We start from the raw sequence: 12573 nt of genomic DNA, 5'->3' as shown, positions 1-12573 counted from the left end.
GAACGATTCGACTTTCTAAAGATATCACATAACATCTGGTAGCTTGTACAGATTGTCAACTCGTATCAAAACAACTTGAAAAAAGTCAATATACAGATTTCACCGTATATATGTAAATTTTAAGCAAATTTTGAAGTCCTTAGCTTACCAATCCTCAAAGATTGTGTAACATTCTTATCAATTTATTCCAAAAGCAGTTACTTTAATTTCACTTGATGCCTAAATGTTCTGCGACTGCTATCCAATTGCATAAGCTACATGAAAAAATATTGCAACTGTATTGCCAACCTTCAGAAGCTACATGAGGAAATTGAGATTACAGTTTGGAATTCCACCATGAGGATAACGTTGACGTTATGCTGCTTTTAAGCATGAAAAAAAACAGGTTATTCATCTATTTCCCAAAAACCAATCAAATTTGTTTTCATTTCCCACATAGCATGTATCAGAATCCCGCTCCATATTATGTACACGGAGTAATATACACTTTAAGAAAGAGAAACAACTTACAGCTTAAAAACAGAATTAAACCCCAAGTCAAAATCAGAATTAATGAGCAAATGCCCAAATACTATCAAAATTGAAAATAATGTTACTAGAATACACTATTTAAATAATATTCCACTATGACTAGTTCAACTGCCGTGAAAATCTTACAGATTGAAGACATTCGGTACGCCAAATGTTGGCACACATTTCTCTATGTTGCACCCTCAACCCTTGACCCACAAATTTCAAGTTAACGTACAGCCGTTCCTCATATCTCTTTTTATGAACTGGACAAGTAACTAGTACTACATCTAAATGAAACCCCAATTGCAATTCTGCTCATGAATCCTGCTACAGAGTTCACATTAATTCCAAAACCAATGGTAGATCAAACTTTCATCCACAAGGCCTTATACTTGTAATGCAATAGTGACTGCATTTCCACTTGCAATACTCTTAATTCTGGCATTTCCAACGGCTACAGACTTCCGTTTCTTTGAACTCACAGGTTTATGCTTCCTGGATGAACCTTGATCTGCCACGTCATGCTCATCAAACGCATTCTCCGTGTCACCAATTTTAACTTCAGCAACAGTTGTTTTCTCTGAATCATTACCTGACACTCTTTTCTTCTTGGCTCGTCGTGCTGTGACTTCCACAGAATCTGTATTCCCTGAATCTAAAAGAGACTGTCTAGGAGTCAAATTTGGCTCAGGGAAATGGGTTGGGTGAAACTGATCAATCTGTGCATGCGGTGGATCAGCTGTTCTAGCTAATAAATTAGATGATGACAAATCTGTCTCCGTGGGAGAGAGAACTGACATTGATGAAAGAGTGTAATCCAACAAAAAAGTGCTTCTCATAAGTCTATCTAGCCTGCTATAATGTCGCTGTGCATATGGTATAAGACCCTCCAAAAGTTCACTAATACCTTGTACCTATAATATATTAGAGCAAACAAATGTTTTAATCGGAGCCAAATAAAGCATATGCCTGAACGTTTGAAAATGTCAATATAGATCCAAAAACACAAGATAAGCACAACAATATGACAACTTGGTACAAAATGTACCTCAATGATCTCCTTTGGAGGAAGGACGTTGAAAAGTTGAAATAATACAAACTGGGCAACATGGGCAAATTTTGGCTTTGTATTCCATTCTCGCACATATTCTAAAAGTAATCTTAGCTCTTCTTTTCCTAGTTCACGTATCACTTTCTGTATCTGATCCTGGGCATGTCCTTTGCTGAAAAAGGTGGGTATTTTTGTCAGAAAACAATAATATGACATCCTTGAAAATAAAGACATCAACCAAATAAGAATCGAAGGCAACCTGTACAGTTCAGTGAAGACATTAAGGAGCTTATAAGGTCTTCTTAATTCAAATGCAAGTTGAATTGCTTTCACATAGTCGGTATCTGCAAGAGCATTTAGTAATTCCTGGTCTTTCAATGCCGCTTCCTCCTGCACCAGGCAAGCACAAGTAAAGGAGAATACTTTTATCAAAATTTTATCAGACAAATAAGGTAAGGTTTGCACCTTAGACAAAGAACACAAGAAAAAAATAAGAATCAGTAAGTTCTTCAGAAAAGACAATTAACTCTGAGAAACCACACAAACAGGTCAAAATCACAATCAACAAAATCACTGTTGCAATTCTGAACGCCGAATTGCATGTTAGCACTTTCAATTTCAAACTGATAATCACTCATACCTCTTTGAGAAGAGCCTCCTCCTCATCTGTGGTAGTGCAATCATGCCACAAATTCACAAGGGAATCACTGCCACCTGTTGCCAGCATTTCTGTTTTCTTGCCCACAGCCATTGCCCAGATCTGCAAAAAGACAATGACCAATCCACAGGTAAACCTAACTACAAATATACTAAAATGAGTAAAGTAATCAGCTGTAAGATTGGAACAGAGAAATAAATTTTCTATTATAGATGAACACGTCGACATGCACCAAGCTCAAAGTGTTCTGCTTTTGATAATATATTAAACAAGATAAGAACCCAAGGAAAAATGTTAATTTTTAAATTCCCAACAAATTACATATGAACTGCAATGAGATATGAAATATGTATATTCAAGAATATCAACATCCAGCAAGCTTTGTTATACATACAACTATAAGGTCCCAAGGCCAACTGTTTTACAAAGATTTTAGAGAAGATCAGAGAACCTGCACATCTTAGAAGCAAACAAAATAACTAATATATAAGGCAACTTAAGTGTTGCAATATGTATGCAAAAAACACAGGTTTCTAGAAAATTCATAAATGTAAATAGGATGAACAAGAACACAGGAATCACAAGCTAACACCAGGTTTTGTTAAAAAACCATTAAAATGTTTATATTGCTTACTACTACTCATTAACAAGCACATAATAATCTCAAGATTGAAGAGACAGTTACCACACGAAAAGTATGTCTTCTTGTGTTGAGTGGTAACATTTGGGTGCAGTTATGGGTACAATAAGGATAAAAACTTTTCAAGTATGGGCACAGGGAATTTCCAAGGCTAATGAACCACATTTCTTTGTGCATGCACTGGCTACGCATACAGGTATGCATGCACTGTACCTGGTTCAGGAGTGGGCATGCACCTAGAGGCTAAAAGAACCCTCGAGTACCTACACCACATGATTTCAAGAGGAGGGTGTCTCCCACCCATGAAAACAGGAGCACGCTGGGGATTGGGTACCTGAACCTCGAATTCATGTTCCTCAAGGGTGGCTTTTCTATTACAAAATTTACAAAAAAAAAAAGGTAAGCTCTTCCTCCCAAAACCCTAACCCATCACTTCCCAAACACACATGAACTCAAAAGTAAAAACAGATACTTCACTGTTGCTATTTCGTTTTTATATTGAACAGAGAAACAGTCCAACAGTGAAGAAAAAGAAAGATGTGGAATTCAATGCCATTTCTTGTAGCCAATGATGATGGACTACCACATAACTAGAATGTTTGCCTCAAGGAATCAGCGATGTTGTTTTTTTCTGCTTCATTTTTGAAAATGCCATTAGGCAATTTCTGAATGTATTATGTACTTGGTTTAAGACTCGAAAGCTATTAATGAGACATTAATGATCGAATTTTACTGTTTTCCAAATCATTGTTTGATTGCTCAATTTTGAATGAGAATTCTGAATCATGAATGTCAAATTGTCAATTGCTGAGTCATTGAATGGAAAATATTTTCTTATGAAGTACGATTGATTGTTCAATTTTGAATGATAATTCTGAATCATGAATGTCAAATTGTCAATTGCTGAATCATTGAATGGAAAATATTTTCTTATGAAGTACGTTTGAAAGATTTGAATGATGATATTCATTTGAAAATATATATCAACCAATATAGCTGATTCACAGAAAATTTTGTTCTGTTCTGTTATAATTTTTTATTTTAAAATTTTTACATATATATAAACTTTTATCTGTATACCCCTGGCATTCCCCCATCCTTTGTACCCATGCCCACGTACATGGCAACGTAGGTGCAGGGGCACAGTGATTTTCCATTGTACAGAAGGACCTCATCTAGACGGGGGGTGCAGAGAGTGCAGTTAAGGCCTGGGGCAGAATATACTATGATGTCCTATTTAAGTAAATATGTGATCTAAAACTCACCTTGTCCTCGTGCTGATCAAATGTTGCAATGCATTCATTGGACTTGATTGTCCACAATTTCAACAAGCCATCTGCACCTGTGAAACAAAAGAGGTTCCAAACAGAAGACAAAATAATTCCATCGTCACTTTGGAAAACTGTAATGATAAGGATAAAAATGAGAAACTAAATTAGAACTAAAGATGGCAGGCAAGAGATTATACCAGAAGAAACAAACTGTGTCCCACGAGTGAGGAAGGAAGCTCGCAGTACACTTGCCGTATGACCTTCAAATGTCTTCAAGCAAGAGCCATCCGATAATGCCCATATTTTGATTGTCTTGTCACCAGATGCTGTCATCACACATTGATCTACAGGTGAAAATTCCACACACCAAACTCCTCTTTTGTGGCCTCTTAGCACTAGTACTGGTACCAGATCTGGTAATCTCCATATACGAGCTGTTCGATCCTGATTAAAAACATCACATATGATTAAAAACATGGCATAAGAGTTGGGGGAAAAATTATTATTTTGCAATGGAAGTCATCCTCTGCTGGGTCTTGCAAATATGAAGTTACATTCATCATCTGACAAACCTGAGAACCAGTACAGATAAGACTATCATTTGGAGCAACAGCCACAGAATTGATGTCCTTATCATGAGCTGCGACTGCAGCCTGTGATGAAAGCTTGATTGACTTACTAATATCACCAAAATCTAGTACGCTAGCAAAACTCCATACTTTGATTGTGCGATCACTGCAGATATACAAGAAAACCACCCAATAATTCAAAGATGTGTAGCTACTAGCCATATTTTTGGTATGCAAGAAATCAAATTAATACGAGCTTCCAAAGTTCACTCAACACTCAAAAAAATGGGTGGAAAATATTTCATGTAATGATAAACCAGAATAGGCATTGACAATATCTACTAACCTGCTCCCACTCACAAAGAAGTTCTTAGCTTTCTTTGAGAAGGCAACAGCTCCTACAGCACCCATGTGCCCTGCTGCTACACATATGCAGGATTTGCTCTCTGTATCCCAAATTCTTACCTGAAACAAAAGCACAAAGGATCTTTCAGTAGAGTGATTTACAAAGAAGAAAAATTGAATCCCAGAAAAATAATTTTGCATCCATGAAAAGCAATTTAATATAAATAATTGCAAAGGAAAGAGCACAATGGCCATGTTTTCACTACAACTAGGGCGAAACAGGATCTGCATTGTCCAAAGGTCACCTCTACTGATTGATGATTTCTCCATGGATACGAAACAACACCCCAATTGCAAACATTTGCAATAAGGGTATGACTGTTGGAAACACATGAGAGGGGGGATGAATCAGTATTTCTTTTCAATTGTTATTTTTACCAGTTAGATGACTTATATTTAGAACACAAAAATGAACAATAAGAATAAATGCTTTTATTAATTTCTTCAATAAATCAGTATAATATCTGTAGGGCTCCAACCCTAAATGAAGACACAAATCTTCAACTCCCAGGCTCCAACTTGTATTTTCCAAGCACTGACTTGGACTTCCAATGCTCCAACCTTGTCAATTTTGAGGCACCAACCACAAGGGCTCCAACCCTATATCTGGTTCAGGCTCCGACCTGGTATCTTGAGGACTTTGATCCTCAAGGGCTCCAACCCTATCTTCCAAGGCACCAACCTTGTCTTTTTCGAGGCTCCAACCCTCAGCTTTACTTAGTCAAGATGTATTTGGTTATTCTTCACGGCTCGCTATGTCTTCTTCAACAAGCCCCATCAATCTTCGCTTAGTCTTTGCTTTAGTCTTCATGTCACGTCATCAATGACAACCTTGATCTCTTTAGAAAGTGTCACCACTGCTCTTCATCGTACCCAAGCAAAGATCTCCAAAGTCACCTCATGATGACTTCAGCACATCATGGTCTTCAATAATATCTCCAAGACCAGCTTCAAGATATCTTCACAAGGTCTTCAATATGTTTCCCCAAGAACTGAAGGCTTCTCCAAGGTGTGCTCCAAATCTTCAAGAATGCTAAACAAAAGTCCAAGAGATAGACTCCAAGGATGTCTTTCACAAAGCTTCAACAATGATGGCTTCAGATTAAGGAAAGTCCCACAAATGTCTTCAAGGCATCTTTCAAGATGTGATGTTAATGTTGCTTTAACAAGACTTCTTAAAGATACTTCAAAGTGTCACAAAGGCTGCTCAATAAATTGTCCAATAATTTCCAAATACAATGATGAACAAGTTATGTCACAACCTTGCAGCTTGCCGATCTTCAATGAACTTCCCCAACATAGAAATTCAGCCCAAACATTATCCACAATAGGTCCTTTATAGTCTGCTCCAACAAGAGATCAAAAATGTCTTCAACAGTGGTCCACAACTTCAAAGGTGGTCTTCAAGGAGGTGATACAGATCTGCAAAAGTGATGTCTGCTTCAAAAACTGCTTCTAGAGCTGCTACAATGATGCTTCAAGAGGTGTCACAAGTCTGATTCAACTAGATGTCGAAGGGCTGCTTCAACAAGTTTTTTAAAGTGTCTTTTATACCCATCTTGCTCGCTGTTCTTTGGGCTAATAACCAGCCCCAACACCACCTAAACGCAGCTCTGTTTTAGGACAGAGTAAGGCCTGTGGCCTACTCTCCTTCTCTGCCTGGACTGCGGCTAATATGCAGGAGATAACCCTCTCCTAAACCACACAAAAATCTTCCTTCTTTCTGCTCAGAACTGTGGCTGCTTTCCTTGCTCAGAAATCGGACTACAGGAGGAGGGAAAATGTCCTTAAGACAGCAGCTGTCCTCCTGTACTAATGGGGCCTTCTTACAGGTGTAAACTTGCCCTTAAAAATAGACCCAATCACCTTCGTCCTTCTCCTTATGAGCTCGGTTGTCTTTCTGAGTTTATCTTTTCTCTCTGAAATCCTGTGATTGTCTTCACCGAAAATTCTGTGCTAGAATGATGAATTCCGACTTGTATTTATACTGATTTGAGTTTGAAATGAAGGGACACGTCTTTCTGGAGGGAGGCCAACATGAGTGACAAAGTGTAGGTCGGCTAGCCTGCAAATATATATTTTTTACCTTAAAAATTCAATATCTCATCAACCACCGGGAGTTTGGGGGCAAGTAATAGCTTATTAGAAAGAGGAAAAAAATCATCTTTAAGATGGTATAGGAATCATTGTGGAAAGATGCCTCCAAGGTGTCAAAAATTATTTTTCTTTGTGACAGCCCTTGAAATTTTGTGCATAAAATGTTTGGGACAGCATGAGGTCATTAATGGCTTCTTCATTGTTATGACTCCAACTATGTCTTTATATTATTTTCACATCATCATGAAGTCCTCCATGTCATCATATGTCACCAAGTGATTCATTATAGTATCAACATGTAATAGTGCAACATTCATGTCATCATGTAGTCTCCAACCATGTCATCAAGAGCCATCACGTATGACATCATCAAGTATAGTCCTTCTTCAAGAGTCTGACATCATTAAGTGTATAACTCCATATAGCAGTAAGAGTTAAGGTCTAGATCATGAAGTGCATGCAACATTAGATCAAATACTTCTTAGGACTTCTTTCATTAGTGGTTTGACTTCTTCGTGACTTGACATCTTCATTGATGGTATCCTGTCAACCAAGAGTCATGACATCATCATCTAGAACCAGGCATCTCAAGAATATTGACATCTCGGTCAATGCATATTGACATCGATAACAACCTTGATTAACAAAGTCAGATATGTACAACATCGCAATTATTTTTAATTTTTATGTACCTTTGATAATTGTTACATGTAAATTCTTGTAATAATATTATATTAATTTCATGTAAAAAAATTGATCACTACTACATCAAGATGCAAAAGGAGTTGTAGCACACATGGGTTCATCCATAGCAAGAAGAGAAACCATTTAGGGGAAAAATGGCAAATCAAGCTAGCATTCATTGCAATTTACACTTCTAAATGAAATTTTGAAGGGGAAGACATCCATTTCAAGGATAGTATGAAAGCTTACCCCATTTTTAGTGCATATAGTCCAACGTCTCAAGCACCGATGGTCAAATCATCTTCCACATCCACATCACATCAATGAGGACGATGTCTTGCTTAGATATATTTTTAGAAGAGAGCTTCCTTCGACCTTCTTTCTGTAATTTCTCCAAGTGTGATCTTGCACCAGCAAAACCCTAGCCTCCTTCCTTCGCACATGTGAAATGAGAGAGAGAAATAACCCAAACATGTGTCCTTCGTCCCTCTTCCTTCTTCGTTGGCCTTCTTCTTCTTCTACTTCGCTTGAATGATGAGAGAATGATTGATATCCATAAGAGATCGACTTTCTTGCTATATATAGGCTTCCAAGGTGGATGAAATACCCTAGTTGAGGCTGACTTCTTAGCTGCCAGGCCGACTCAACCTTGGAGGGTATTTTGACACTTTTAAATACAAAAATAATTCTTTTTACAAATTACAATGTGCCCAATGGGGTCTTCATATGACAATGACTTTTGACTTCTTGATCCTAGGACAAACCCTAGAAGCATTCAATGGGTGCTTCACCTCTAAAATAAAAGACCTTGAGCATGAAACCCATGCTACAAAAATAACAATAATAATTTTTCTTTCATTTTACAATATACATGAATCAAAAGTACATTTCATATTTATGAAGACCGAACCTAGTTACACATTTTTCAACACTCCCTCTTAACTAAGGAGGTATTCACAAAATGGTACATGGACATTCTCAAACTGAAGAGATCTCAGAAGAAGAGTCAGATTGGTAAGCCATCTCCTTGCATCATTCCAAACAACATTATCACATGGAAAGGCCTTAACTAACAACGCTATCTCTCCACAAGATCAGACCATAATGTTGGTGAGACCAATGACTGATAGACACCATCATCATTATCTCTCAAGGCACATACCCCACCCGGGTGTTCATAGTGTATGTCCTTCCAGAACAATTCCTATCTTGGAATAACACATCCGCAAGGAATTTCCTCTTCGACTACTCTATGCTTGGATGCCCTACCTCATCCTCAAAGAGTATTGGATGTCAGATGCTTACCCAATCCTCCATCATTTCTTCACAAAGTGAAAACAAAAATGATGTGTCTATCTCTCCCTCTCAACTGGGGAGGATATATCAATCAGTCCAAGCTTGTCTCTCAAATACACAAGCTTCTTATTAGGAAGAGATTTTGTCAAGATGACAGCTACTTGTTCATCATTGGAGATATACCATAGCTGCGACACTCCATCCTACACCAGCTTTTGAATTTAGTGATACTTGTTATTTATGTGCTTTGTCTTGTTGAAGAATGTAACTAGTATCGGTCTTCATAATTGTATTTGAGTCATGATGTAATGTATTTGTCAAGAAATTGACTTATTAAAGCATGGGTTTCATGTTTGGGTCAATTGTTTTTAGGTGAAAGCCTCCATTGAAGGCTTCTAGGGTTTATGTCAAGTGTCCTTGTCCATGTCATAATGTAAAAGACCCTTCTTGCGCTTCAGTTGTCAAGAAAGAAATTTATTTTTATGTAAAATAGATCAATTAGGCCTTCTCCACCAAGTCGGCCTCAAACTGGACAAGTCAGCCTAAATGAGGGGCAAAATATCCTATATAAAGGAGATTCCGAGAAGTATTTAGCACCATGTAGTTCATCCAAAATTTCATTGATAAAAGGAATTGGAAACTTGTTTTTAATTGTTATTTGTTTAGTCCTCGATAATCGACGCATAATCTGAACGATCCATCTTTTTTCGAACTAATACAACTGGAATAGCATACGGACTTTTACTTTTTGAGATGATGCCACACTTTAAAAGATCTTGGACTAATCTCTCAATTTCAGTTTTTTGATGATGTGGATATCAATATGGTTTGATGTTGATGGGATTTGATCCTGCTTTGACTTCTATTGTATGCTCAATATCTCTTTTAGGCAACATCTTCATCGGAAGGTCTTGGAATACTTTTTCGTGCTTTTGAATTAGCTCTTGGACTTTTGGTGCTTCTTCGTTGACTAGATTCGAAGTTAACATTTCTAATTGATGACACTGTACTACATAGGTTGGCGCTCCCTTCCGAATCATTTTCATCATCTAGGATGATGATACAATTTGGTTCTCAAGTGGTTGGAACCCATATAATTTGTATTTTTGCCCTTCCCATTTAAATTTTATAAATTGCTTTTGATGGTTGGCAGAGTAAGTACCGAGGGTTTGTAGCCATTGGATACCTAAGACCACATCCACTCCACCTAATGGTACAGTGTAGAATGGGAATTCTATATTAAAGTCTTGAATTTGCAATTTGACTTTATGGCATTTCCCTATCTTTTCAATTTTCTTACCATCAGCGTGGGAAATGTGAAAATGTTGAGCCTCTTCGCCATGGTTGAGTCCAAAAAATTGTGGGTGCTACCGCCATTGATGAGAACCATTACATTGTTCTTCTTGATATGTCCTTTTAATTTTAATGTCTGGGGTTGTGATATACCTGTCATAGCTGATAATGATACTTGTTGAATGCTCTCATCATCTAGTTCTAGAGAGAATTCTAGGGAATCTTCGATTTCTTCTACATTCGATTCATTACTGTCTAAATCATTAGTTGCTTCACATTTATATAGGTTCTTGGTTTCTTTTCCTTTAGCACACCTATGTTTAGGGTCCCATTTTTCGCCACAACGTTTGCACTTGCCCTCTTTCATTCTTTGCATTTCCACATTAGTTTTGTCTCCTTCACGAAGATGTGGTGGAACATATTTTGTATTATCCATGTTCGCAGACTGGGGAAATCTTCATCTCGAATATACTCTTTTAACCTTTGACCACAACATCTTTCAAATTTCTTTTCAACAGCTTTTGCTTTTTGTCTTACTACTTCTATCGTTGTAATGTCATGAAGCTCAAGTTCTGCTTGTAGATGGGGTTTAAGTCTCGTGGTGTATGATTGAATGAGACGAGTTTCTGATAATGCAGGTACTCACATTGCTAAAGTCTCCCATTCTCGAGTGTATTCGTCCACATCTCCCTTTTGTTGTAATCTAGTGAGTGTTGAGAAGAATTCTTCTTCCTTGACACCTTGGAACCTTTTAAAGAATGCATTTTTGAATTTCCTTCAACTAATCGCAAGTGTCATCTTTTTCCACCACATATACCAATTATATGCTTCGCCTTCCATTTGCATGGAAGCATCCTTGACCTTTTCGTCATCATTTTCAATACCATAAATCACGAAATATTCTTCTGCTTTATTGAACCAAGCAACGCTGCATTTTTCGTTACCGTCAAATTTGGATAGCTCAAGTTTTGCTCTTCGTTGATATGTAGCCATCGACGAGGCAAAGAAAGAGTGTTGATTTAAAAATGACATATTGGTGTATGGATTCCAAAGCTTCCTGTTTTGAACATTCGTGTTACTATTTTCTTGATTAAGCATGGAAGATGTCTTTGGAGACTCGGGTTTCTCATGTGAGTCTGATGATTTTGACGAATCTGGAGGATTGAAATGTTGAGCGGCCTCATTATTCTGGAGAATTTGATCAGGCGTAATCTTCATATTGTTACAAATACAGGTCAACATCACCATCGCTTAGTCCACCTTAACTGAAAGGTTTGCCTGATTCTTTTTAAATTCATTCTTGTTCTCTTCGAGCTACTCTCTATTCTCTTTGTTGTACCCTGTAGTGCCTCGATTTTGTCGCCTTGTCCAATCACCTTAGTCTTAAGGTCTAACAATCTTTTATTGAAATCAGCCATCGACATTGATGAAGCCATTGAGCGAGTGTGAGGTGGAGTATACTTATCCAGCGTAACCTCCTTCTTCTCTTTTTTTTAAATTGAGCTAATTTTTTTAAATAATAAATTTTTTTAATTAATTAATTTTTAATATACAATATATCTTGTAATTATATATATATATATATATATATATATATATATATATATATATATATATATATAATTATATAATTAATTTATATATATATATATATAATTCAAATTATATTTATATAATTCAATTATTGTTGGTAATCAATGTTTGTCGACAGCGGGGAGACGTGACAAAAGGTTGGTCGGTCTTCAATAGAAAACGATGGCGGGATTGCGCGGGGGTGGCAGCACTGTGGAGGCGAAGGGAATAGCGCACAGCGAAGGGATGACAGGAAGACAAATGTCGGGTGGTTGGGAAGGGACGGCGAGGGACAAGAAACGGTTTTGTCGGGAGTCGAGTAGAACAGTGAACGGTGAAGATTTCGGTGTATGTCGGAAAGGGAATCGGTGGATATCGGCGATGACTACCGAGATTTGGCGAAAAGGAAGAACGATATGTAGCGTGCCCGGAATGCAATGGAGCGGATAAGGAACGAAACCAGAATGCGGACGAGCAGGGATGCTATCAGTGGAATATTGGGCAGGGCAAATAGGAGGTGGCAG

General features: G+C 37.5%; 1 protein-coding gene across 1 annotated transcript in view; it reads right to left on the bottom strand.

Moving 5' to 3' along the window:
* Positions 1 to 543: 543 nt before the first annotated feature.
* Positions 544 to 12573, bottom strand: part of LOC149185866 (protein TORMOZ EMBRYO DEFECTIVE-like) — a 54176-nt gene continuing 42146 nt past the window's right edge. The window contains exons 9-16 of the mRNA XM_089410822.1: positions 5049 to 5167; positions 4706 to 4868; positions 4331 to 4577; positions 4128 to 4204; positions 2205 to 2324; positions 1824 to 1954; positions 1562 to 1736; positions 544 to 1427 (exon numbers count right to left, since the gene is read on the bottom strand). Of these exons, the coding sequence (XP_089266948.1) occupies positions 900 to 1427; positions 1562 to 1736; positions 1824 to 1954; positions 2205 to 2324; positions 4128 to 4204; positions 4331 to 4577; positions 4706 to 4868; positions 5049 to 5167 (1560 nt within the window). The 3' untranslated portion in view covers positions 544 to 899. The remainder of the gene's footprint in view (positions 1428 to 1561; positions 1737 to 1823; positions 1955 to 2204; positions 2325 to 4127; positions 4205 to 4330; positions 4578 to 4705; positions 4869 to 5048; positions 5168 to 12573) is intronic.

Source organism: Pinus tabuliformis, chromosome 3_1 (genome assembly GCF_031772625.1).
Source record: "Pinus tabuliformis cultivar Carrire ecotype Pingquan chromosome 3_1, CPIR1, whole genome shotgun sequence".
NCBI lineage: Eukaryota > Viridiplantae > Streptophyta > Pinopsida > Pinales > Pinaceae > Pinus > Pinus tabuliformis.
This window is presented reverse-complemented; position numbering and strand designations above follow the sequence as displayed.